At 38.7% G+C, this 25957-nt stretch overlaps 1 protein-coding gene and 1 non-coding gene across 4 annotated transcripts; both read left to right on the top strand.

Annotated features, from left to right (window-relative positions):
• The first annotated feature begins 298 nt into the window (after positions 1-298).
• MTFR1 (mitochondrial fission regulator 1) lies at positions 299-24540 on the top strand. 3 transcript variants are annotated; one of them, XM_074818230.1, is made up of 8 exons: positions 299-355; positions 6391-6533; positions 9895-9993; positions 15422-15540; positions 18679-18917; positions 20672-20921; positions 21092-21260; positions 22866-24540. In XM_074818230.1, the coding sequence occupies exons 2-8, from the start codon at positions 6468-6470 to the stop codon at positions 22923-22925; spliced, it is 1002 nt and encodes a 333-aa protein (XP_074674331.1). In that variant the 5' UTR covers positions 299-355; positions 6391-6467; the 3' UTR covers positions 22926-24540. The 3 variants fall into 3 exon arrangements, with proteins under 3 accessions (XP_074674331.1, XP_074674341.1, XP_074674351.1); XM_074818240.1 differs by having other exon boundaries at positions 311-329; XM_074818250.1 differs by lacking the exon at positions 299-355 and adding an exon at positions 1032-2054.
• Positions 12743-12815, top strand: TRNAV-AAC (transfer RNA valine (anticodon AAC)). The gene has a single exon. It is a non-coding gene; the product is annotated as a tRNA-Val (tRNA).
• Positions 24541-25957: the final 1417 nt, after the last annotated feature.

Here is a 25957-nt window from a genome sequence, read left to right as displayed (position 1 = left end):
CCGCCGGCGGGAGCCGCGCTCTGAGCGGGCGGGGCCGATGCCGGGGCCGCCTCCCCACCGCCATCGAGCAACCACCAGCACCTCCGCCGGGGCCTCGCCTTATTGGCGGGGACAGTCACGTGACGGAGGCGGGGCTATTTCACCCCTTTCCTCCGAGCCCGGTGGCTGCTGGGTAGGTCGCCGCGCGTAGCCTTGCGGAGGGCGCTCGAGGTCCCGCCCCCCCCGCGGGCAGGGCGGCTATTGGTCGGGATGGCGCCGGAGTGACCGGGGATTGGCTGCCGGCGGCGGGGAGGGGTGGGAGGGGTCGTGAGCCGCGGTGGAAGAAGCGGGTGAGAGAGCGCGGCCACGGCGGACGGTGGGTGAGGCGGGTGGCGGTTGTCCCTTCTCTAGTGCGGCCCTCCTTCCTCTTCCTCCTGTACAGCCCCTCTCGTCGCCTCTGGTTATGGGTGGCGGAACGCGACCCGAGCCCGCAGGCTGCGGTACTTATCACTCCTCTCTCTCTCTGTCTGCGGGCCGCTGCCGCCGACGGGCTGGGCAGCGCTTGCTTCCCTCCTCCGGCTCAGCCGGGGCCCCCTCAGACTGGGAGCCCTGGGAGGGGCGGGGGAGGTGGTTGAGGGAGTGTCCTTCTATGGAGTCTGTCCTCAGGAGCTCCCGGGTCGACGCTGAGGGGAGGTCGGGGTGCTGCTTGGCTGGAAGTGGGTCCAGGCCGCTACGGGCGGCCCCGCTCATGGCTGCTGGCCCCGGGCTGGGCGGCAGGATGGAGCCGCCGCCGCCTCCCGCAGGGAGCGTGGCAGTGCCGAGGGCCGATCCGCGGCAGGGCAGGTGCCGGGCAGGCAGCGGCCTTGCGAAGGTACCGTGCCTGCGCCGCCTTTCCGGAGGAGCAGAGCAGCGTGGAAACAGCTCGGGGTGTTGGGTTCGAAGCCGTCGTTTCTGCAGGCAAGCAGACCGAAACTGAAACCCTCTCATGTTCCTGTGATGGAAGTGATCCGTCACGGAAGATCATGAAGTAAAAGACAATCTGGTGATAAACAGGAAAAGTTTGAGGAAAGTTTTTTAAGGAGGCTTTGAAATACCGAAATAACACTTGAAGGGAAAAGGAGCCGAGTCTTAAGGGGTCTGATGTTTATTTTCCTTTTCTGTAAACTTATGATGCTTACTTTGTATACCTTTAGTGATAACTGTTGTTGTGCTCGGGTTCTTCTGCAATTGTTGTAAATAAGTAACTTGCTAGATGCTTGTTTTTATTTTGTTTAACAAGCTGTCGAAATTCCAAATACTGTGAGTAGAGCTTGAATGTTGACATCAACCGTAATCCATTGATCTTTGTTTGATAGCGTCAGCAAGACTTCATTAATAGTTACATGCTGTCCTCAGACAGTCATAGTCCTCTGTAGCTCTTGTGAAGACGAGTCTTACAAAGACTAGATGAAAAGCAAATAATTCTGTTTTCTCATACCCATTGCCTTTGATAAAAAAGGAGGGAGCTGAGTTTTCTGCACATCAGCTCTAAAAGTTCCAGTTAACTGTTGCTGAATTGAAATCAGTTTCTTCACAGAGGTCACTAGCTGAAATATGATTGCTGTGTGTACGGACTCAGCATTGTTACAAAAAGAGATTTGGGAGGGGGGGAATTGAACATTTAAAATGCTTTTTCAGACAAATGCACCCTTTTGTTAATAAAATTTGCACGCTCTTGTTTCTCAAAGATGTAACAGGACTTGCATTCACGCAATGGCTAGGGAGGTCTGTATGTCTGGCAGGAAAGCACAGGTGTGTGGTTATGTCTGTGTAGTATAATACCATGTGGTTTAGAGATGTTGAAGGATTTCACTTACCTCTCCATGGTGTCATATTGTACCGTGTAGGTATAATTTCTGCTGAGCAAAGGCTTTTGATTAAACTAGTGTTGAAACATGGATTTTTTTTTTTTCTTCTCTATCCTTAGTTGGCAAGATATGGTAACATGGGTAAGATGTGATGAATATGCTTTTGCACTTTGAGGTATAGATGACTGCGCTATATTTTTAAGAAAGCTTTAGCAACTTCTACTGCAAGTATGTATTTTCAATTCTTGCTTTAGATTTCACGCCGATATTAGCTTAGATAAGCCCTTGATTGTCTCTGTAGTATTCACTGTCTTTTATCTCTCTTTGTGTATCTTTCCAAACCAGTGTTTCTGAAAGTAGTAGAGCACTTCATTATTTGTGGCTTCCAAGCCAAAAACTAGACCTCTGTATTTGGCTGTGTGATCTCTGCCAAATACTTACACTACTTAGAACTGGTCTGTGTTGATCTGGGAGATAGTCTAGTTCTTTATCAGAAGATTCTTTCTGCCTGTTTAGCTTGCTGTTGGTGTGATAATTTATTGTTGGCTTTGTCTTTCTTTACGACTTCTTTAATATGTTTCCTTATGGATATAATTTCATGAGATGAGCTTGGGTCATGTGTCAGTCTTAAAGACTGTGAAGATATGCATACCCTAGTTTGCTGCTACAATAAGGAGGAACCTGCTCTTTTTGAATGTGATTTTTGATGTGCTTGTTATTCCTTTGAAACCATGCTGCTTTGAAAATTTTGTGCTTTTTATGTTAGACATACCCTTTCAATTTAGAGACTAGACCTTTCATTTTTGAGACTTCATGCATTTATTTATTCTTTATGGCTGATCTGCTGCATCAAGCCCATTAAGTCATTCTCTTTTCTTTTTTTGTGGCTCTTACATGAATGAGAGAAACTTCCTTCAGTGAGAAAAATATGAATATAGTATTTCTTTTTAAGAGCGAGAACTCAGAATTTGAAAGGGACTTGGACAAATACAATGTTGGAAAGTACACATAGAAGAATTTAAATTTGAAAGCAGTTGCATCTGATTTTTTTTTTCCTTTTCATCTTTCATGTGTAGGACTCACTAGAAAGCCTGGCAAAGGGCTTCATTTCATGTTTACTGAGTGGTATGCCTTATGTGTACAGCTGCCAGAGCCTTTATGTTTATTTAATGAACATTTTGTAATTTATAAGTAGTATTATCTCTCAGCTTTGTAGACTGATATTTGATATGACAGTACTGAATGAAACCTGCAAAAGAGGTTGGGAGAAGTAGGTGCAAAAGAGAGTTCAAGGAGGTTAAAGTGAGAATCCCAACACTCAGAAATGTAGACCTCCTCATTTCTGAACCAAGGAATTCCTACATGTTTCTATATCAGAAAGAAACTTCTTCAGCATTGCTAATTTCAGTGTGAGTTTTCTAGATGAAGAACCCATGACCTTCCAACCCCCACATGCTTTATGCAGTGAAGTGTAATTCTTTGTGTTATTACTCTTCTAACTGCTTTCAGTAATCTTGCCAATGACTACTGCTTATTGTTGCAATAGTTTTGCTTAAGCACAGCAGAAGGACCATGTTTTATAGCAATATTATTATCACTCAGGGCATTTTATTATAGTAATTGAGTTGCGGAAATTTTAGGGGAATTAAACTACTACTATTTTTAGTTTAGCGTAAAGAAGATGGAGGATAAATAAAACAAGCATCACTATTTTAAAAGTGGTATTATTCTAGCTTGCTAAAAGCAATAAACATGTGGCTCCTGCTTCTGAAATTGGCATGTATACAGAGCATGAGAGAAAAATTTGCTAATGTTTTCATTCTTGCTGTCCAGCAGTTTCTTTTGGAATGAACCTTTTCTGTTCTTGACACATAAAACAGTTGTGAAATAACTGAGATTTATGAAGAAAGGTATAGTGCAATATAGTTGCAAAGAAATGAGTATGAAGTTTGGGCATAATTTTGTAAAATTAATAGATCTGATAAAAATATCAAGCTGATAGAAGCATTCTCCTCTTAGATCTCCTTTTAGATAACAAATTAGCTGGAGGTTGTTAAAACATGGTGGTTTCCTTTAGTTAGGAAATTAATCCAGGAACTGGTTGGTACTCTGCACTCCTACAGATTGACTTTGATCACTTTCTTCTGCAAAAGCAGAGAACAGGTCATTGACAAGAACAAGGAGCTGATGATCCCAGTCTTAGGTTCTCTTAAGTATTTAGGCTACAGAAGAAACAATGATTTATAATGTGGACTCTAAATAACCATTTTACTGAAATAGTTTTGTTAAATGAATGCTCTTTTGTGTTCAGTCATCAGAGTCTTGGAACCTGGAATTATAAAAGGTCACCTAAATGGTTTAGGGCAGGATAAGTATTTGAGACTATTCCCGGTGCTTTGTGTCATCATGCTGCTTCTTTTATTCCTGGGTCTTTTGCATCTCATTGAAAAAGTTTCTAAAAGTAATCACTAATATTTCAGAAATTGCTTTGGTTCATTGCTGAGCTGCTCAAGGTGAATTTCAGTAGACACTGCTGTCCTGGATGCTTATAGCTTTCCAGAGTTTTCTGTAACCCATTCTAACATGTGTCTCTGTCTTTTCTACCGTCTTCAAGTGAAAACATAGAACATACTATCGATATCACTCATTGCTTTCTGTCCTCTCCTCTTACATCGTGGCTGTATCTCTTGTCTCCTGCTTACTCCTAATACATGTGTAGGATTTTTTTCTGGGCATGTAAGCTGGAACCTATTTTGTACCTTAGCCTTTTTTAACTTACTACTTTATACTATTCTGTCATCCTGATAATTATGCTACTTTTTTTTTCTGCATCTGCTTTTGTGACTTTAATTGGTTACCTTGTCAGGTTTTGTGTCATTCCTTTACCTCTTTGCCTCTCAGTTTCTTGAGTTTATGGAAACTTTCTAGACCTGCCCTGATTACCTCAGAGGAAGCTCTAACACTCTCTTTTCAATTCTGTTCAAATTGTCTCTGTTATTAAATACTCAGACCTCCCAGTTGATCAGAAACAAAATAGTACCTTTCCTTCCTTCACTTCCTGAAACAAAACGTGACTCTGACTACATCGTGGGATTTTTAAACTAATGACCTGGCTAGCTGTTGAACAAGCAATGTATCAGGATACAGTCACCCCTTTATAGTCCTATCACTTGCCTTTACCAGCCAGCCCTGTCCTTGCAATTGCTCAGCAATACAGTCTCTACCTCTTTTTCTCTGTTTCAGTATCTTGACAGGGCTTCCGTTTTCCTTCTCTTTGATTTCCACACTACATGTTCAACAAGTCTGAACTTTGGAATGAGGCAGATTGCATCATGTGTACCACACTTCTGGAACAGGTTTTCCTTTTTAAAGGAGCTTTCCCAGCTTATTCAGAAATAAAAGAAACTCCTGTTAGGAAATGTCTTTTACTTTCTGTGGTGATGAGAAACAAATATCAACCTTTTTTTTAAGCATGTCTAAAAAAAGATAACTGTAGAATTGCACTGCCAAGTTTCCCCAAGAAGCAGGTTATTACTAAGGAACCGTAAACTGTTGAAAAAAACATTCGTAATGGAAACAGTGATAGTTTAACTGTAATGCTTGTGGGCACTTTCAAACAGCATAGCTTTTCCATCTCGTGACTTTCAAACTTCCCAAGTACCGGTTCCTTGCTGCTGCATTGCTTTAGTCATCACTCTGTATTTATATAGAGGTTTCAGCAACGCTGTTGTTCATACTATAAATATGTTGCTCGGGGTGGTTCAACAGAGTGTTGTTTCTAGCTTGATACACAAAACAAACGTAAACCCAAATCTATGGCTTCCATTTTGTTGGTGGTGGCATACACTTCTCAGTGATGTCCAAGTTATGACTGGTGTCGAACACAGTTAAAGAAAAACTACACTATTTTCACTAGAGGAGCAATAAAAACCATCTTGATTTAAGTGAATGGTAGTGCATATAAATAGACAGCATTTGAAATCTGTCCAACTTTATAAATCGCTTGAATATTTTCAGGTTGCACATCTACACTATTTCCTGTCATTTTCTTGCATTAGTCATTTTTCCATGTTTTCTTCCTCTCCTCAGTTGTGGGAAAAAGGAGGGAACAACAAAGCTGTCAGAGAATGTGAATGAAGAGAGGTGATCAGCTTTCTGTAGTTTGTTCCTGCACAGAAATGAGGTTTAGATAGGAGTATGGCCCTTCAATCTTAGTGCTAGTCTCCAGCTGCAGGCCTTCCATAATGTTCCATGCTCACTTAGAGTTGCTGAACACCATCATCTGTCCAAGCTCAAGTGAGCAATAATTTCCCCAGCTTTTTAAGCATTAACTTTGCAATGGCTTTGATTTCTTAGAAATGACACTACTAAAAATCCTTGTCACCTGTATTAAGTAAATGCCTTCTGAAAGCTATGCTTTGCAGGACTAGGAATTGTCACCTCACAATGTCTTGTTTTCAGTAACTGTTTCTAAAGCTTGGGTTTTTTTAGGAATACATATAGCAGTTTACTTCTGTATATGTTCCACAACATGCATCTAAAATTCTTATGTTTCTCGTTTCAGAAGTACTATGGAACCTCTGCAGCTCTGGGGCTTTGGAAGGCTTAAATCCAAGTTTGGAAAGGCTTTTTGCATTCCAGATGATTTGCTGGCTTAAGCGCTTAATTAGGATGGCTTTTGAACAAGTTGGATTAAACATGGAATCAGTAAGTGTTTCAAACGTGCTTTATGTTTTCAGAAAATCAGGTATAGAAAGCACTTAATATATTTTAGTTTGTGCTTATCTATTCCAGCAGAACACTTGAAATATACTCAATACTTGTATGATTCTGCATTGCTGAAAAAGTATGATGTTTACTACTTGGACGCTGAAGTACTGAGTAATATATGTGTTAAAATACCATGCAGTTCCTTCTAGCTCTAACAAACTGTTTACTTTGTAAACACTGCTTTTCATTCTGGACTTCTATGTGTGTTTTGAAGTTGAGGAAATCTTTCAACTGATTTTTAACAGTGATGTTACTTCTTGAATAATCTTATTTCTTTGCTCTTACCTTGGAGATATGAAAAGCCGCATGAAACTGAGATGATGATAATTGTGCTATATTTACTTCTCCTGAAAGTGTTACAGTACATGAAAGCAACACGAGTGTGTTCTTTACAGGGGAAACAGAGGAATGTGCATGCGTAGCTCTCGGAGGAAAGTGTATACAAAGTTTTCTTTGAATGCTTAGCAGGGAGAGAGATCTGCTACACATCAACTGCTTTGTCACTGGGACCTTTAGGAAGCTATTTTAAGTACAAGTATTGACCTCAGTGCAATAATTCCTGTAAATTGTCAAAATATTTTAACGTTTTAACAATGGGGAAATCCTTAACAGCTAGCTATGTGCAGTACTTAGAAGGGCAGTTCTTACTCTGGATTATTGTGGTAGAACCTTTTATCAATCTTGTGAATCTATGGAGAGCAAAATGTTTATACATTGTAAATTAAAATTACCAATAAGAATCTGTATTTTAGGATTTTATTCAAACTTTGGTCTGAGATTTCATGCAGTGTAACTTTGAAAATTCAAATTATGAGTATGCTGGACTGCCATGGGTGTTGCTGTGGTCATTGTCAGTAACATCTTTCAGCCTAACTCGGGGTGGGGGGAACAAGTTTTTAATCTGTTTCCCCCCCGTTCTCTATTTGTATCAAGTTTGTGATAATGCAGTTACACTTCCAAATGTCAGCTGTTCTGGACAACAGCAAAACACTGATGCAATAAAAGGCTATGACTAAGTAATATTGTGCAGACTTGCTCTGCCAGTGCTTCAAGTCAAGAAGTTGTTGTAGAGCAGTGCTGAGACTTATTAGCTCAGCTGAGCGGCATGCTGACTTTATTTGCATACCTTGTGGCACAGCTTGCATGCAGTTTTCTGAAAATATTGTCCCAGCATATCTTGAGTTACCAAAACTGAAGTCATTAAAAGTTTTGGTGCACCAAACCACTGTTATTGAACAACCCCAAGGGCATTTGGGCACCAAATATTTTTGCGGATCTGGGTGCTAATCAACATCTTGTCTGTGGTCTGAGCAATCTCTAAACAAGTTTTGCCACTTGTTTAAAATGCACTGTACTTAGGTTGGTAATACAGCATGTAGTCTAGGCTCTTTTGCTGTTGTGGAAGTACTTCTGTAATTAATTAAGCCTTCTCTTGACTAGTATTTTTTCCAATGACACATTACTTCGAGGCTGTCGCCAACAGTTCTGCTTCTGACATCAGAATCTGTTGCGAATAGTGAGGCTGTATTACGGCGGTACTGCTTGTCAGTGGCTTTTTCTTGAAGGCTACTGATCTACCTGCTATTTGTTCAGACATAGAGACAAACAGCAACACAATAGTCACAAATGTGAGGTCTTTGAGGCATCCAAAGTGCAGAATCAATAGAGTACTCAGCCTTGAAAAAATTTGTGTTCAAATTTAGCAGCATATTAAGCAAGAGAATGTATATTTCATAGAATGTAAAAAATGGGTCCGAGTGCATTAATGGCAAAATTGCAGCTCTGTGTGAGGACCTAGCATAGCAAACATGCAAGGCACATCTATTTTGTCAAAATTTATACAGTCCAATAAAGCCAGAGGAAGGAAGGATACTTGTTTAGAAATAGGCAAAATGTTTGTGTGAAGCTTCTGAGATAACATAACCTGGGGATAAATACCAGGGAGCATAAATTTTTCTTTTTAATAGAACCATCAAAAAATCTAAGAGTAGTCATCTTTGCTTAGTATATCAGAATGTTGTTCAGTGTGTTGTGAAACTCCCACAGCTGCACTACGCTGATCAGGTATTGCCATGCCAGATGAGGGTTGTTCCAGTATTAATAGCCTGGATTTTATCTAAGCTTTCTTTGTTGGGCAACCTTTTAACAGGATGTTGAGTTTGCCTGAAGCTATGAGCCTTTAAAAACTAAGGTCTGAGTAGTAAATTTCTATCTACAACCATAAGTAAACACTGGCCAAGTTTTTTAGATTACCATACAGTGTTCTGATTGTTTACTAACAATGTACTATGTGTTACAGTCTTCCCATTATTATTCTTCTTTGTGTTGTTTTTGTTGCCTTTCCCTGTGCTGAAATCTTTCTTACTTCTCTCTGTTTTTTCTTGCTTCTTTTCTCACACAATTTGTAGTATTCTCCTAGGATTACAAGTCTCATTTTGTTGCATACAACTATAGTAAAAGTAGAGCAAACGTTCCTGTCATTAAGTGCAGAAAAAGAAAGCAAATTCAATCCCTGCTGAAACAACACAAAAGAAATCTGACTTGTAGTAGAAGCAGTTCTGATGAAGCCAGGTGTGTTGAGGTGTTGTGGGCAATTTTCTCTATGTGAATGTATTTTTTTTTTTTTTTTGGGTCAAAGTTTCATTCTTAGATATTTATTTCCCCCCTTTTACTCTTCTTTGCTCTTTAATTTTACAGTTACATTTTCATGCTTAGCCTAGCTGATAGTTATTTTTAAGACTGGTAGACAGTATTCCCATGTGAGAAGAGGTCTCAATTAAAAAAGAAAAATATATTTTGAGAAATGTAGAATTATGTAACTTTATTGATTTTTCATGATTGAGTGGCTTTTCTTCAAACACCTTAAAAAGAGGTGTCTGACCCAGTGCAGATTCTTTATTGCCTTGAAAATGGACAAATTATGCTTTTGAAGATGCTTCCAACTCTTGAATCTTTCAGTGTTACCTCATTTATTGCTTTGAATTTACACTTAATGCAAAGGCTGTGTTGAACTTACACAGCTATAGATATATTTTAATGACAAAACCAAATTTTGTGCCAGTTTGGGTATAGAATGTAAGGAGTTCACTGATACAAATTTCAGTGTCTATATAGTCTGTTCTAGCGTGAAACGAATAACCTTAATGTTAATGTATTTTATGTATTTCAAATACATGTATTTTAAATGTATTTAAATATATTTAGCACTAGCATAGTATGGAAGGATAAGGGAAAACTATTCCAATATGATATAAAAATCAGTTACCTAAGAGCTGGCTTCTTTTTCTTTCCCATCTAGGTGCTATGGTCAAGCAAGCCTTATGGTTCATCTCGGAGTATTGTAAGAAAAATTGGTACTAACCTCTCTCTTATACAGTGTCCAAGAGTTCAGTTTCAGGTAGGTATTCTCAACAGTTTAGAATACGTGTTTCGCTATACCGAGAGAGGGATTTGTTCTTCCATCAAAAGATTTTAAGGAAATAAGCAGTTCGTTGAAATAAATGACTAGAGGATTTGTAAAAGGAGAATATGATAAAGTGGGCACATAGGAGAATTAGCTTACTTCGGTTCTTCCCACTTCCAGTTCAGATTTTTTCCAAATGTGGGTTCTTCAGGTTCTGTACTGCCTAAAACCTGAATCCGTGTTGCAGTAACACACATAATGAAACTTGAAACAGATGTTTTTTTCCTAAGGAAATTGGAACTTTTAAAATGAGGCAATAAGTTATTCTTGGGTTAAAATGAGGTAAAAAGTTATTCTTGGAAAAAAATATATTCATAAAAGAGAAAAATGGTTGTAACTTATTTCTATAAACTACTTACAAGCTAGGCTTAAGAGGCATGTAAAGATGAACAGTGTTAATTAAAAATATTTGGGAAGATAACCAACTTCATCAGAAAGTAAAAAATTCGGAACAAAATAACATGAATATCCTGTTTGCTTTTATCTTATATACAAGGTTAGCACTGTATAGGTGAAAGGGGAACATCAATTCTGTGCAGCTGAATTGTTTGCTTTTTAACTTCAACTGTGTATAGTGGGAGGGTGAAGAGTGAGGGTAAAAGCTTAAGGAGGAGAACACCCTTGCTTTTTATAACAAGTCTTTCAGGAACAGATGGGGAAGTGGAAGCTGTTACACATAATCTCTTCAACTCTGTGTTAAGGATAGGGGGTGGGTATAGAATTGGAGAAATTTAGTGTTTGAAACTCAAGCTGAGAGAGCAAGGGTGGGGAACATAAAGATGAATGGTGGGAATCATCACCCTCACTAAGACAAGGTAATTTCCACACAACTAAGTTTTTCACTGTTTAAATTAATTTCTTTATCCTATATGAAATGTATGAACAATATTTAGACTTGAAATTATAGTAACAAAATCAGATCGTTCAGATTCCATAGAAGCCTTTTTGGTGTGATAGTAAAAGCCATGCTAACATTTTGCCTCTCTTAAATAATTACGTTGAGGAACTAGGGGGGCAACCATCTCCCACTACTAGTGGCGTGGCGAAGCTTAAAAAAATAAATATATACGTTGTGGGGTTGGAGATCTGTACAGGTGAGAAGGCCAACAAACTGACATGCTGGATTTAAACTTTTGGATACATAATTAATAGTAGTTATGCCAGCAATAAGGCTCCATATGCCTCAGATTTGAAAGGAAGTGAAGTTCTCGTGTAATGTGTCTTATTTTCTCTACTGTAAAGGGAAGGTGATGCGCATTTGTAGATAGTTAGCCAAATACTGCCTTCTCTTAATATGGTACATAAAAGAAGACATTTCTGGTTTATGTTCTTGCAAAGAGCTATAAGATACATCTGGGGAATCTGTTCCTGAATATTTTTAGTGTTGAAATAAAAATGTGTATATATATATATCTTCTCCTGAATTCTGTGTTAGAATAAATAAAATATTTGCCCTTTTTTCCTCTTAAAGAGACATTCAGTCGGCTTTGTGTAGATTTTATGCACACTAAGTATAAACATTCATCATCTATTAGATGAAAGGATCCTAAAAATAGAAGTACACTTGTCAGTTGATTGAACTAGAAATAGGAATTTCCAAATTTGAGCCTTGAAACACATTGAAATTTATATGGTTAAACTATTTTAATATATAAACTGCTGAACGTGTAAAAGTGTGATGCTAACACCTGTTTTTTATGTCTTTATCTCATCATTAAGATTCTGTAGTGAAGTTCAATACTGGTCTCGATTGTTTTTATGCTGTTGTAACTGATGCTTTCCTATAGCTGTCTCTTCCTCTTTCTTTCTTGCCAGCTTTAGCTATATTATGAAAGGACCATGCACTGAACCTTGCTGTAAGTCACTTTATTTAAAAACCAAAGCAAACCTTACTTGCGTCATCTGAGGGTGCATGTATGTCATCAGTGTTTCTAACGTTATCCAAGAGCCAGAAACTTTCCACAGATCTTCGTTTTCCTTATGATAAATGGATAAGAGATACTGAAAGAGTATCTGTTATGTTCATTCTTTCTTCTCTTCTAGCATGCTTTTGTTCAGCTAGTCTGAAAAAAAGAGTAGTAGCGTAACCTTTTGATTTTTTGAGGTCTATTGAGTGTTGTAGTATCTGTCTCTATGGATCTTGCCATAGTCAACATTTAGATTAACTGCTAAGTGCTGCTTATGTATTCAGTAAGTGGTGACAGAGCTTACTCTATACCGCATGAACAAATGAAAGTGGTTCATATAGTTCTTTTGTATGTCATATTTTTGAGGTTTATATGTAGTCTTTAGGAGAAAATAGTTAAACTTGCCAGTATAGCCTAGGTAGATTCGACCAAACCTACAATACTGTCTCTCAAGATAGTATCCTTCAGCTACAGCATCTTTGTTCTAGTCCCATGCTTCTCTTGTTTGTCTGATGGAAATCTGGTAACTCAGTAAAAGACTTCTAAGGAATTGGTGTGCATGTAGCAAACCTCAGAATTTACTGGGCTAATTTGAAAAATCATAGCAAGTTTGTCTTACTTAAAGAAGTCTTTCCACATGTCTATTATCTAACTGTATTAGTAATTTGAAATTAGAGTTTTTATTCTATCCTTAAAGGTATAAAAATAGTTGTTCTACTTTCTGCTTCCCGGAGCAAACAAAAAGTAGGGATCCCGCTTTAATTGTTTCCAGTTGCGTTTCCGTAGTGTAGTGGTTATCACATTTGCCTAACACGCAAAAGGTCCCTGGTTCGAAACGGGGCAGAAACAGTGCTGAGGCTGAGTCTTTGGGAGCTGGAGTAGGTTATTCTTTATGGGTCCCTTCCAACTTGAGATATTCTATGACATCAGCCAAAACAGTACAGTGTGTATATTCTTTTCTTCAGAAATTCCTGGAGTAATGGGTCTGAAACCCACAGGCATGCAAGTCCATGTGCAGCATACATGCACACTGAAATAGGCAAAAAAGCCTGTGGAGGAATAAATGGGGTAAACAAACTACATAGTTTCCAGAGACAAAAAAGCCGGCTACTTTCACTGTTTCATGCAGTTCCTGTCATCTGGTAGAACTAGGACTCTCAGCTCTCAGTTCTCCATTTCAGGTGCTGGCAGAGCAGTTGTCCAAGTTCTCCTCAGCAGAGTTTTATTCTGCAGACAGGGAAAGGTTTTGAGAGATGGGTGTTGGCTTTTAACCTTTAAATGAAAGTAAAAATCTTGCATTAGCTTGAAATTCAAAATCCACTGCTGTGGAAGACCTTGTTTTTAGGGATAGAGAAAAGAAACATCTGTATATGGGGTAACAAGCAGATTCTGTTTACATATAAATAGAATAAAAAAGTAAGAAGAAACTTTCATCACAATGTAACAGAAGGCTTGCTGCTAAATGTTGGATTAGAAGTTATTTATCTCACAATGCAGGAAACCTGGCAGTGGTAAATGCATTCCTTACTGTTGATTTATAAAATTATTTTTGATGCAAGTATGTGTAGTGCCTTTATTTAAATGTGCCTTCAATCTTGTCATGGTAATAGTTCCTCATGTGGCCATTATCAGCAGGAAAATCTGTATCACCTGCAAGAAGTGGCTAATGTGTTACAGATTTTTTAAATTGCCATTAACATTAATACAGATGCTGTGGTCATGAAAATTTCTTTTTATTTGAAAAAAGAAAAAAAGCCAAGGAAGCCTCAAACAATGAAAATCCTAACATGCAATGTAGTATTCTCTAGACTGTTTTAAAGAGAGGCAGACTGTGATGGTATTAGGCACAACTGTTAATGTGATAAACATATTACCATCTGTGCTGATGCTACCTGGAAAAAACCCTGTTGTTTCCAAATGATCTGATGGTGCCAATACACACTCCTGGGAGCTGTGATAAAGGCTCACATACAAGTTGCAAGAGTGTGAGGTGAAGATGACTAATCTCGATTTCCAAAGCTGTTTGTAACAACTCCTGGGGAAAAAACAACCCCAAACGCACAACTCCTGTCTTCCTGGGACTTGTGTATCAAAGGCTACAACTGAAAATAATCTCTGGATGTTCTTCAGAAATGGTTTCACCTTATCCAGACTGCAGTCCTACTGTGATATAGCTCTGATACAAATTCAGGTTAATGCTAACATTTCATAGTTTCATAATAATTTCCTCTTACAGAGGTGAGTTGCCTTGAAAATTGACCTAAGTGCTAACAGGCTGGATCCAAGCTGTCTTCCCAGACTGTTACATACTACCACCATCTTTGTCAGTATTACTAGCTTCTTGGCTATGACCAGCAGCGGGCAGCACTTAAACAGCTGAATGACACGTGCAGATTTGCCCAGTGGATTGTGTGTAATACAAGCAAGAGAGGTGGCTTAGTTGCATTGGAGATAAGTAACTCAAGGTGACAGACTGAGCAGAAGAAATTACTGAAAGATCTTTGAGTAGCTTGTATCTGCTAAAGTACTGAGACGAGGCTGCTCAGTAGTCCAGTGACTGAGTACACTTACCCTTGTCTAACCCAGGGAAGCAGTATTTCAAAGTAGATTTGAAATACTTTTGTATAGTTATGGCTATGGAGCATGTATTGATGGTCCAAACAATTTTTCAAATCTCCATTCAGGTCATTTAACTGTAAATCTAAGAAAGATCCCAGTCTCTGTAGACTTGCTCACCTTTGGCTTCAAACAGCTATAAAGCTAATGGCAGAACTGTGCTGGAAAATGGTCAATTTGTTTGACATGATGTAAATAAGATTGTTAGCAAATAGTCTATTCTGTTATGATTGTATCCTACCTGTCACTCAAAGTCTTTGTGATTACTGAGCTAGTAGAAATGGCTTTTTGCCCCCACCCCCCACCCCCCCTGTGCCCCATGTAACGTACACACCTTTATTCTTGTACAAAAGTTCTGGAAGTTGTAGAGGAAGGGAAACACACTTCAACAGAATTTCACTTTCAAAATAATACTAATACTAAAAGCAAAAGAAGCACTAGTAGCCTTAATTTTTTTTTAACTAGTGGTCATTAATATAGTTTAAAAACCTATCATTTGGGTTAAAAAAGCAAACCACTTGAGAATGTTGAAGATTGTATGTCTCTAAGGTAACAATTTGCATTGCATTTTCAGTGTTCAGTAGTGTCATGTGATAGTATACGTAGTTAGCCATGAACCTCTGTAAAGTGTTCAGCAGACTAGACTGAATAGTTTGAAGTCGGTGAAATGGTTCTGGACCAAGCCCAGGACAGAAATAAGTGTGCCAAGTCTACAGATGTGTTTTGTGCATGTATGTGTTAATAGTCACATGTTGCCTCACTAAAAATATTAGGTAAAATAACTGATTTGGGCTGGGAATAGTGACTCTAAAACCTTCAATCTTTTCTTTAAAATTTAGCTTACTTCTCATGCCACAGAAGGAAACCATCCTAATCAACTTAGAGAAGATGCAGTGGCCTCCTTTGCAGATGTGGGATGGGTTGCTCAAGAAGAAGGTGAAGTCTCCACAAGGCTCAGGTATGCTCCTCTAATCTGCTCTCTGAACTTCTGAACTGAGAGGAAGAAACGTAGCTTCTCTCCAGTGAGAATCTACTGTGCATTACAATTAATGGAGAGCACTTGGATGCTGGAAGAAGAGAGGGGGAAGAGCAACAGAAGAGGTAGGGGCTGGAAAAGAAGTAGTAGCGGTTAGACTAACAGGGTTATGAATGAAAGACTGGTTTGAGAACAAACAGGAGACTGGCTTTATACAAGACTGTTTTTATTTACTTATTTACTGCAGAGAATTGCATGTGACAGCTTCAAGCAACCTTGTCCTCACAAAAAGCACACTTGCTAACACTGTTTCTCCCGTTCTCCTGAGACTTTCATTAATATGGGGCGGTGTAGTGTACAGCTTCCTAATTAGCAGCAATGGTCATTCTAACAATCCAGTAAATGGCAAATTGTTTTTGACCTTTCTGATTAAGGCTCTGCAGCCTGCTAAAGACAATTAAAAAATTATGGTTTATATTTCATCTTTAATCTTTAAAAAAAAAAAACTGGCAGGGAAGCATGTGAGCACCTGTGTCCAGAACAGTGGGTTAGGTACTGTTGTGTTGGACCAAGAGCACTGCGTAGCCCTGTAACTGCATGAAACAGGTTGGCTGAAGTAACGAAGTTCTCTATTCCAGCCTACCCAAATTGCTGCTCAGACTAGCCAGAAACAAAGGTACAGTTCTGTAGTGCGGAGGAAGTCTTTCTTCTAAACAAACTAACCATCCAGAGAAAGGCACAGATTGTTGGCTTCAGAGATTACTGGAGGATACTGTTCTTAATTTGAAAGCACAAAATAGGTTAGTAATGACCTAGATGCCCTCCAACATGACTTGCCACAGTGAAGCTTTGCATAACAAACATTCTGGCACTGCCACATTAATTTCACAAACTCAGAGGGGAGTCACAGAGATCAGCACTTGTTTGGGAAACACTATTTGTAAAGTCTGTTTGATGCAAAGGAAATTAACTGGCCAATACTACTTTTGTTTGCACAGAAACATTTTGTCTAAGGATTGAACTGTAAAGCTATTATGTTTAATGGAGACAACAGGGAGAATAGCTCTTTGGTGCTTCAAAGAACCTATTATGAAAGATGTAGGACTTGCATATTTGCTGAGATGTCTGCATGTGAAGGGGGGAAGGGGGACAGATGGATGTGGGATGGGACTAAAATAATCCTGCAGATATATAGTGACCTTAAGGCAAACAGCTTATAATGGAGCATGGTAAGTGAATTACTTAGCAAATATGAGTATTTCAATGTGCACCGTTTATTACATCTGTGCACAGTATTATGTAGTGGAGCTAGTATGCATTAGGTGTTTTCCGAGCATTTGAAATTCTCTGTTTCGACAAGATCACATAGGTGTTACTTTTAAATATATATTCACTGTATAATTCAGTAAACAGTCTTGCAGACATAGTTTTTTCTGTGAATGCAGTTTATAGAGGAAGCAACTAAATGACAAATCATTTTTTCCCTACCCCTAGTGAGAGCAGTAGTGACAATTCAAGCATAATATTTTTTCCACAGTGTTAGATTCCAATCAAGATGTTTCCTTAAAAGACATTACTGCTCTGAGCAGAAAATACCCTTTGTTGTTTAGCTATTCTGCTCCTTTAAAGAGTTTCTAGAAGGCAGATTTTAAAGAGTGAAGTGACCACTGGCTCCTTCCACCTTACTTAGGGAGAGGAGGGAGGTGGCTACTGTAGGAATAGAGAGCAGCTAAAGCTGAGAAGAGAACAGGATGCTTCCTATCTAGATAACAACACCTGAATTTTAATATTCTTGATAATATTAAATTCTGCTTGATAAATTTCTGCAAGTTGTGCTGATGTCAGTGTTGTGGAAGTCTCAAATGTGTATCTAATCCTGGATTGAGGTGGTCAGAGCACAGGGTTTCTTCTGACCTTAAATCTTGGCTCTTGCTTCAAGTCTAGCACAACTGCATATCTTACATGATGCACATCCAGGGTAGCTTAACCCATGCATTCAGAGTGATGGGGCTCTTGAGTTGTATTAGTTTGGAGCCATTGACACGTTTTGAAAAGTCATATCACTAGCCACTGTTCTTACTCTCATGTCTGGAATCCTGACCTGCCTGAGAAGCTTTGGGATTGAAGTTAAGGAGGATTGATATTTTGCAGTTATGTTTATGATAATCTGTTGTCATTAATCCTTATCAATTCTACTTACAGAATCATAAAATAGCTTGGGTTGGAAGACTCTTTAAAGGTCATCTAGTCTAACCCCCCCCTGCAATAAGCAGGAACATCTTCAACTAGAACAGGTTGCTCAGACACTTGAGAGTAAACAGTTTTAAGATCTTGGTGTCTTCAGTGAATATAACCTTTTATAAGCACTTATTTGACTGCAGATGCTCTGGGTAATGCCTCAGTGTTTAACATAGCTTGAGCTTTGGGTGGTAATAAAGGAAGGCAACGGAGTTGCATTTTCTTGCTCTTGTGATAAAGAGGGGGGGAAGCTTATGAACTCTTTGAAACTGTAGGAAGTTTTCTTCTCTATAATTTTATTTATTGTGATAGAAAACTAGATATAAGACCCTTTCCCATTTACTGATAAACAACCTCTGTGACACTAAACTGTTTAACGTACTCTGTACTCTCAGCACTGCTAAAATGGAGGCCTGCCCCTTCAGAAGTCCAAAAAGTACAAAAATATGCTGTGGAACTAAGAAACTTCCTTCCCCAGAGGAATCAACTAGAAGTGACTACTTGTACCCCATGGGGGAAGAAATGGTAGCCTTTGGGCAAAAAAAAATGTAAATCTTGATTCCAACAAAAACCATGGTAGCTGTGAGGCAGAGAGATAGATTGGAGATGAGGAGGAATGTATTCGTTTTTTCTCCTGAAATCAAGGATTCCACATAAAGCTGGCTAGGGGAAGAGAAAAAATACAGCTAGTGATGCAAACAGAAAGGATGTGAAGCTATTACTTCCTTTAAGCTGTATAATGTCTTGGGGGAAGCAATTTGTGTAAAGACAATTTTGAAGTTAGGTTTTTTGACTTGTATTCCTGATTTGTATTAACGTTGCTTTAATTTTTACCTATTACAAAGCCTTTAAAAAAAGAATCTTGTGCTATTTTTGTTACAGGTCAGAAGTTTGGTCAAAAACAGCCCAGCCTCTTTCAGGTGAACTACATCATTCTGGAAAGTCCCCATACAGACAGATGTCCTTACAAAACCCCATGGAAGAATCAGTGTCCAGGAGTGCAGTGACAGCAAATGAAGAAGCTCTGCAGAAGATCAGTGCTCTAGAAAATGAACTAGCCACTTTAAGAGCACAAATAGCTAAAATTGTGATCTTGCAAGAACAACAGAACCTGACGGCAGGTATTAAATTTGCTGTACTCTTACCAAAAATTAATCCCTTTAGTAACGTGCTAATTCTTTTTTGTGAGATACTGCAACACTGAACACTTCTCCATATTGTTTTGGTTAATTTGGTAGACAGACGTAGCATGCTAACCAAGGGCTACAGAATAGGTCTTGAAGACAAGAGACCTGCCAGATTTTCTGTATTTTCTAGTATTCCAAAAGCCTTCATGTTTGTGTGAAAGTCTGCCAGAGTTCTGAATCTGTGGATGACTAAAGAAGTATTAAACAGCTTTCAGAGCAAAGCTCATGATAAACATGATGGCTTAAACCAAACTAAAAGAATGTAACTTAATTATTAACGCTTAAGTCTTCCCCTCCAGTAATGAAATAGGCCCTCTGATATCATAATCATACAAGATGCTAATTATACTTCTGGAGTATGTAATATGCATCTCAAGTTTATGAAATAAATAACAGAAAAGGAGATTGTTTACTGGCATCATCTCTGGGATCAGACACATTGTCCAGATGGAACGAAAAGTGGTGCACAGTTTCTGGTAGTAAACAGAGTAATTCTTCTTTTCCTGCATTTCTCCTCTTTGTCACCTCTGACTGCGTTCCAGTTCTAAGCCTACCATCTCTAGAGATTAGTGGGAGATGGCCTTTGTCAACTGCAGATGAGAGCTATTTGGTTTTCACTCTTTCCTAAGGTCACTTAGCAAGTACAGTTTTGCATATGTTTATGTATAAAATCATATTCCGATTCTTCAGATGCTCTTGCTTAGCTTTTGTCTGAACCGATAATGGTTACTTTATTTTTCCTTAACTGTTCATATTCAAAACTATGAAACAGTTTTAAGGATCACGTGGTTTCACTCTTGAATTGTAATTATTGTGGGGGTCTTGTGAAATAACTAAACTTATTTTTCATCATTCTCCTTTTACCTCCATTAGGAAAATTAAATTTTGATTTGATTTTATCATCTTTACCTCCCTCTTCTGGCAGAACACGGTAACGACACTGTGTATGGCTACATGTACCCAGACTAGACTCCTCTGTATTATCTATATACATATCCTTACACAGTTTATACTCCAAGCCTCAGAACTCTGGTTTGATCTGGGTTTGCTGGTTTCTTTAACGGTGCATTTGAGCAGAGGTTTCTTCATTTATTTGTCAAGTTATTACTGCTATTATATTTATAACATCAATTTTTACCTAAAGAGTATAGGGAACTTGAAATCAAGGTTATCATGAGACTATATTCAGACAGATGATGACCTCAGAGAGCTGAAATAAGCCTCAATTTAAGCACTATTTGAGCTCTTAAATTGACATTTAAAAATCTTCTATGGTAATTTCTTATTTGTGATCAGCAAGAAAAAACACTGCTCACATAGCAGATTTTATGTGACTTCTAGCTCAGTACCTGCCTCTCAGGGGAAGGTGAACTACTGATAACATTAGGAGCAGAACATAACTAAAAGACATTGTGTTGTCCACCCCATTGCAGTAAAGACATGAATGTGCCTGGAATTTGAACTGGAAATTCAAAGAACGCTTCTTACTCTTAGAGAAGGATTTTTATGATGTGGCTTTTCAGTTGAGTCTACAGAGGTGGTTTAGGAATGAAGAAGTTATGTGGCAATCTAAAGAAGGCAGAGGGGAGATAATTGAAGCTATTATAGTCATATTCTTACCTGAGCATTTGTGAGATATAAAGGGGATTTACAAGTAAACTGACATGTAATGCATGTTTTATTTGTAGTTGGGTCAAGTCAAGTTGCTTCAGCTGCTGTCTCGGTTGCACCACCACCACCTCCTCCTCCTCCACCACCACTCCCTCCCCCAGGTCTACAACAGAGTACATCTGCCATTGAGCTTATTAAAGAAAGAAAAAACAAAAAAATGAACTCTGGACAGAATCTGACAGAAAATGGGCCAAAGAAGTCTGAAATACCAAACATGCTAGAAATCCTCAAAGACATGAACAGCGTGAAACTACGCTCAGTGAAAAGGTACGAAATATAAAATGTCAGTGTATTAGTATTTGCATTAATGATTTGTTTTTATGACTCAGAACTATTTCAAGGTGAGACAGGTGTAACACCTGACAGAATGCAAAAACATTCACAACTTTAAAAGCTTTGTTTTGGACTGTGCTAATGCTTCTCATTTTCTTTTCTAGATCATCAGAAGGTACAAAATCTAAAGTGGCTGACCCTACAGATCCTGCAGCATTAATAGCAGAAGCGCTCAAAAAGAAATTTGCTTATCGATACCGAAATGATAGCCAAAGTGAAACAGAAAAGGTGATTCCAAAGACTGAAACAAAGACAAAGACTGAGGTAGTGCTGGTGAGTATTGTGATTCTGAACACATGCTTGGACTAAATTATAGTTGTCATGAAAGCCAATGTATGTCTTTCTGCCAACATATGCAAGTACCTATAAGTTAGTATCCCTGTCCACGAAACCTTATGTACTACTGATATGCCAGGATTTGTGGCAATCATGCTTTTAGTATCAAGTCTTACGATTGTATACTCCTTAGGCCCTAGGTTTAAAAAGCTCTGTTACAGTTTCCTTTTTTTAAACATTTTCTGTTGCCATGAGCATGTGATATTCTGAAAACTCGATTCCTAAGGGCTCATACCAGAATCAAATCTGAACAGACTTTGCCTGTTACTACCAATCTTAACCATTCAGATATTTGAAGCAAGATCCTGAAACATGTCAGCTATTCCTAGGAATGCAGGAAGCAAATTGTTCAGAATGCCTGCTGTAGCTTGGTATAGTGAGTTTCTTCTACTGACTGGAAATGCTGAGTAAATAGAAGCAGTTTCTTTATAGTGTGAAAATAAAAATAAATTACATTTAAAATCCACATCATGATACAAGTTAACGGCTTCTAGTTTATTTCAGATTGATTTGAAATTAAAGGGGTTTTTAAGCTATGACTGTTCAAGATGCAAGTTTCTAGCAATATACACTTAAACAGGCTAATACAGATCAGTTTTGTTAGTAAGCAATCCTTGAAGCCTTGTGCTATAGAACCAGAGAGAAAGTGTTATTTTTCCCTTTGTGTGTTTGGAAAAATGAGCATAAAACTTCAAAATCTGGCTCCCCTCTGAATTACGTTCTGAGGAAAGTAAGATTCCCAAGCCACAAATTTCAGGACTTAGGAGTACTTCAGCTTATTAATGTTGACTGACTCACCCTCTGGTTTAAGCCCCTGGTATACTCCTGGAATGTTCAGGCTGTTCTTCATAAATAAAAGGCTAGATATTCCTTAAGAATCAATCACGTTTCCTGTCATCTCCAGGGCTTTAAGGAAAAGAACATGAGTTGGCAATGTTTAATTCACACATGGGTTTTTCATGACTTTCCAATTTTGAAATTTACAGTCCATCTTTTGAGATTAAGGATTATCAAGTCCTCAAAAGCTAAGAAAACTGAAGGTTTTAATTTGTTAAATGATAAAATGATGATCCTTGATGAGCTAATAAACATGTCATCAGTTACTTATCAATATGTAACTTCTTAGCTAGATCAGTCCTTGTGTGATATCCTTGTATGATACAGTTTAAAAGGATTTGCACAAAAATGCACAATAGAGTAAGAACAGAAATACTGTTAAACTGCTGCTAGAGCAATTGCTTGTCAACTTCTAAAGAAGACAGATGCAGTTATTTTGCTGTGGCAGAGCGAACCATCGCTAGTCAGAGCTGCTCCGGCAGATGGTTAGCTGCCTCATCCGAGTGGTTTCAGCTGACTGCTGCTGACACAAGTTCCCCTTTACTTTGTGACTATGAAGTGGGTGAAATCCACATGCAGAGGAGCAGGTTGATGAAGGAAATTATCTCTGCCCAAGTTCTGGTTTTACTTACAACTTGAATGGATAATAGTTCAACTAAGTTTCTGTTGGAAGCAATCTGAACATGTTTCTGGTTTCCTTCTCAGTTTGGACCGCACATGCTGAAGTCTACAGGAAAAATGAAGACTTTAATTGAAAAATCTTAACATATTAAGATCACTACACAAAAGACTTAAGCTGTTTTGTCTGAAATCTTTTATGTTGCAAATAGCACTAGTACTGAGTGGTCTCTTACAACCCAGGAAGAACCTAATGTGAAGTGTAGAATTGAGGCACTAAACATGTTTGTACGTGACTTATCAAGGGGAATAAATTTGACCATTATACTCAGGTATTAATTTTGTATTCAAACCTGGCTTTCTACTCAGACTTACGTGGTGGTTTTAGCTTATTAACGCTAAGTTATATATGAACATTCTTTGTGCATAACTGACCACCTTAAAAATTTGTGTACATGTTAATAACAATAGTGATACACTCTTAATACCAGTTATTTGAGCTCTAGCTGTAACTTGCACTACAATGTTTAGTTTAATACTAAATTTTTCATGTCAGAGTCTTTCTTTTAAACTTAATTTTAGCAAACTTTTAGCCCAAAGAAAACCTGAATGCATTCTGCTTCTTACTGAAAAAGTGAAAACTTAAACCTGTTGCAGAGGTCACCTGGTAGGAGACATTTTTAGTAGCAGCACATTTTTGTGCAGGGTGGGGTTTTCTTTTGTTTTTTTCAAATGAGCTTGCAAGGGTAAGAGAGCAAAACCTTCTTGTATCATCTTGTGACCGATGTAAAGAGTGCATGATGAGTAAATCATGATGTGGAAGCCTCTGTGAATAGCTAGTCCAGTTAATTTGAAATAACCAGTAGATAGCAGCAGAGTAAAATAAATAATGTCAGAGTATGTGTTAACTAGCATAGAAGTGGTGTAGATAAGAAAAAAGGTACAAAGTACTGTGGGGTGCAAGTTGCCAAAAGTATATTGTTCATCTCAGCTGTGCTAAGAGATGCTTGTGGACACCTTCTTATCCCCAGCTGTCTTGGGTCCCTGGATAGGCTTCCAGCAGCTGGGGACCACATAAGCCCTCACGGTCCTGTCTGCAGGAACAAGATGGTATAAGCTGTTGCACATAACCTGTTTTCCAGGGACTTTCCACAGCAGCTATTTGCTGCCAAACCTGTACAGGCCTAGTTCATTAACCAAGGACCTGAACTTGCATCTCCAGGCACAGAGGTAGAAAGGGCTCAAGCTAAAAATAAAATTCAGGTTGCAAAAAGCTGTTTCAGAACCAGAGAGCTAGAACTTAGCTGCACACTTAAATGAAGCCAAGGTTTGTTCTGACTGTAGATGAGTATAGAAAAAGCTGAGTCTGGGTATTTCAGTGTTCTAAGTTGATCTGGCTATTTGAACAAGTACAAGTGCCTCTTGGAGCTGCTGTTTTCTAGGAAAAGAAAAAAGCAGCACTTCTTAAATACAGACAGCTGAATGGTTACTGAAGATGGCTGAAGCTTTGCTGCTTGTAACTGGAATGTAGATTGTACAATTGAGAAGGATGTTTCCTGGTGTGAAACTTGAAATGGTGTTAATATGTACACAATGTCATTTCATTCCAAAACACTCTGCCAGCAGGCTTACTGACAGGCCATGAAATCTTCGTGTTCTTTTAAATGCCTTTAAAACACCTTTTCAAAAGTTAAATTCAGTTTCAAGTTTTGTATTTAATGCTCTATTGCCACTACATAAAATTAAAAGCAGTTAAATTAAACATTGTGTATGTGATGTGTGGTACTCTACAAACAATAGCAGCCAGATAGCAACCATGATAACGTACAGTTCACATTCTGTTATAGTGACTGTAAATCACTGGTGACAACTTACTTGCATCTCCTTCAGGACTGGACCACTTACCTTGCTGTGCAGCAGGAACAACAGTAGAATTAGTTGCAGAACAGTACAGCACTGTTAATTGTTACATTCAGATTAAAAAAAAAAATTGGGAACCCGTGAGTTTATGCCTCACCACAAACATAACAGGAAGGTTCTTGTTTAAGGGTCTCTCCCTCCTCTGGTACCCTGAGTTCCAACAGTCCCTTGGTGTGGCACAGACCCCTGCTCCCAAAAGGCCACAGCTTCAGAACAGCTGGCCCCGAAACCCTCTGCTGCAGTCCTGGTCTTCAGAGACAAAACCTCTGTTGAAAGTGCTTCAACTTACATTATTGTGAATGCCAGAGTTCAAATGAAGTAACTCAGTCTAATTAAATCATTAACTTGTAAAAGTTAGGATATCACTTGACCTATTAAACTAGGCTAAAACATGAGAAAAACCCACACCAAACATTGTCAGTTTGAACTGCTGATGTGAGGTGCAGGTATCCAGCACCCCAGAAATACAAAATGATGTGGCAAGCCTTGTTAATGATGTAAAATTATGGTAAAAGAAATGTCATCTGCACAAGAAAATGAAATCACAAAGCTGCCATCATATAATTTATTTTCTACTTTTCTGCACCTTAATTTGTATCTTTCTACTTGAAATCTTTTACATACACAGTGCCGCTGCCCACAGAAAAACATCTGAAGCAGATGTACACAAACTAAGGACATTCATGGGCAGAGGCCTTGGGCATAACCTAAGGCCTGTCTGTAGCTGCCTGCATAGGTGAGTGAATAGTGCAGCCCACAGGGAGCGGATCCGTAGATCAAAACAAGTACATGTCCTCTGTCCCGAAACACAGTGCTGGAGTGCGGTGGGCTGACAGGCTGTTAGCAGTTACAACACATTAGGTACACTCCCGGCATGCGTGGGCTCCGCTCTCACATGAAGTTCAAGGTAGATTTGTAGAGGGTGTTTCTGGACAGCATGTTCAATAAAATGTGTAAAGTTTTTCAGTTTAAGTTTGGTCTAAATCAAGCCTGGCAGGACAAGACAGAAGCCCCTTTCCAGGAAAGGTGGCTTAGAATAAAACTGCTCACGTTCAACACCTTGACAAGCTGTACTCATTCCTGTCAGAGCAGATGACAGCAAGATTGCACAGTGTTAAAGAATCACAGGTTGTTTATAAGTAAGTATTATATTGAAATATTGCTATATACATGTTTGTAAATTCATTAACATTAATTTTCATTAAAATTACATATTAAAAATATGCTTATAAATAGCCTGTAACAAGTAGCAACACTTA

Source organism: Strix aluco, chromosome 1 (genome assembly GCF_031877795.1).
Source record: "Strix aluco isolate bStrAlu1 chromosome 1, bStrAlu1.hap1, whole genome shotgun sequence".
In the NCBI taxonomy this organism is placed as follows: domain Eukaryota; kingdom Metazoa; phylum Chordata; class Aves; order Strigiformes; family Strigidae; genus Strix; species Strix aluco.
Note: the sequence above shows the minus strand (reverse complement) of the source record. Positions and strands in the feature narration are given on the sequence as shown.

What these genes read in the sequence shown, in the direction of transcription:
- MTFR1 (XM_074818230.1), top strand. Translation starts at nt 6,468, where the DNA reads ATGATTTGCTGGCTTAAGCGCTTAATTAGGATGGCTTTTGAACAAGTT. An exon ending in GTCCAAGAGTTCAGTTTCAG is followed by an intron (nt 9,994 to 15,421) that starts GTAGGTATTCTC and finishes TTTAAAATTTAG; the next exon opens with CTTACTTCTCATGCCACAGA. An exon ending in AAACTACGCTCAGTGAAAAG is followed by an intron (nt 20,922 to 21,091) that starts GTACGAAATATA and finishes TTTCTTTTCTAG; the next exon opens with ATCATCAGAAGGTACAAAAT.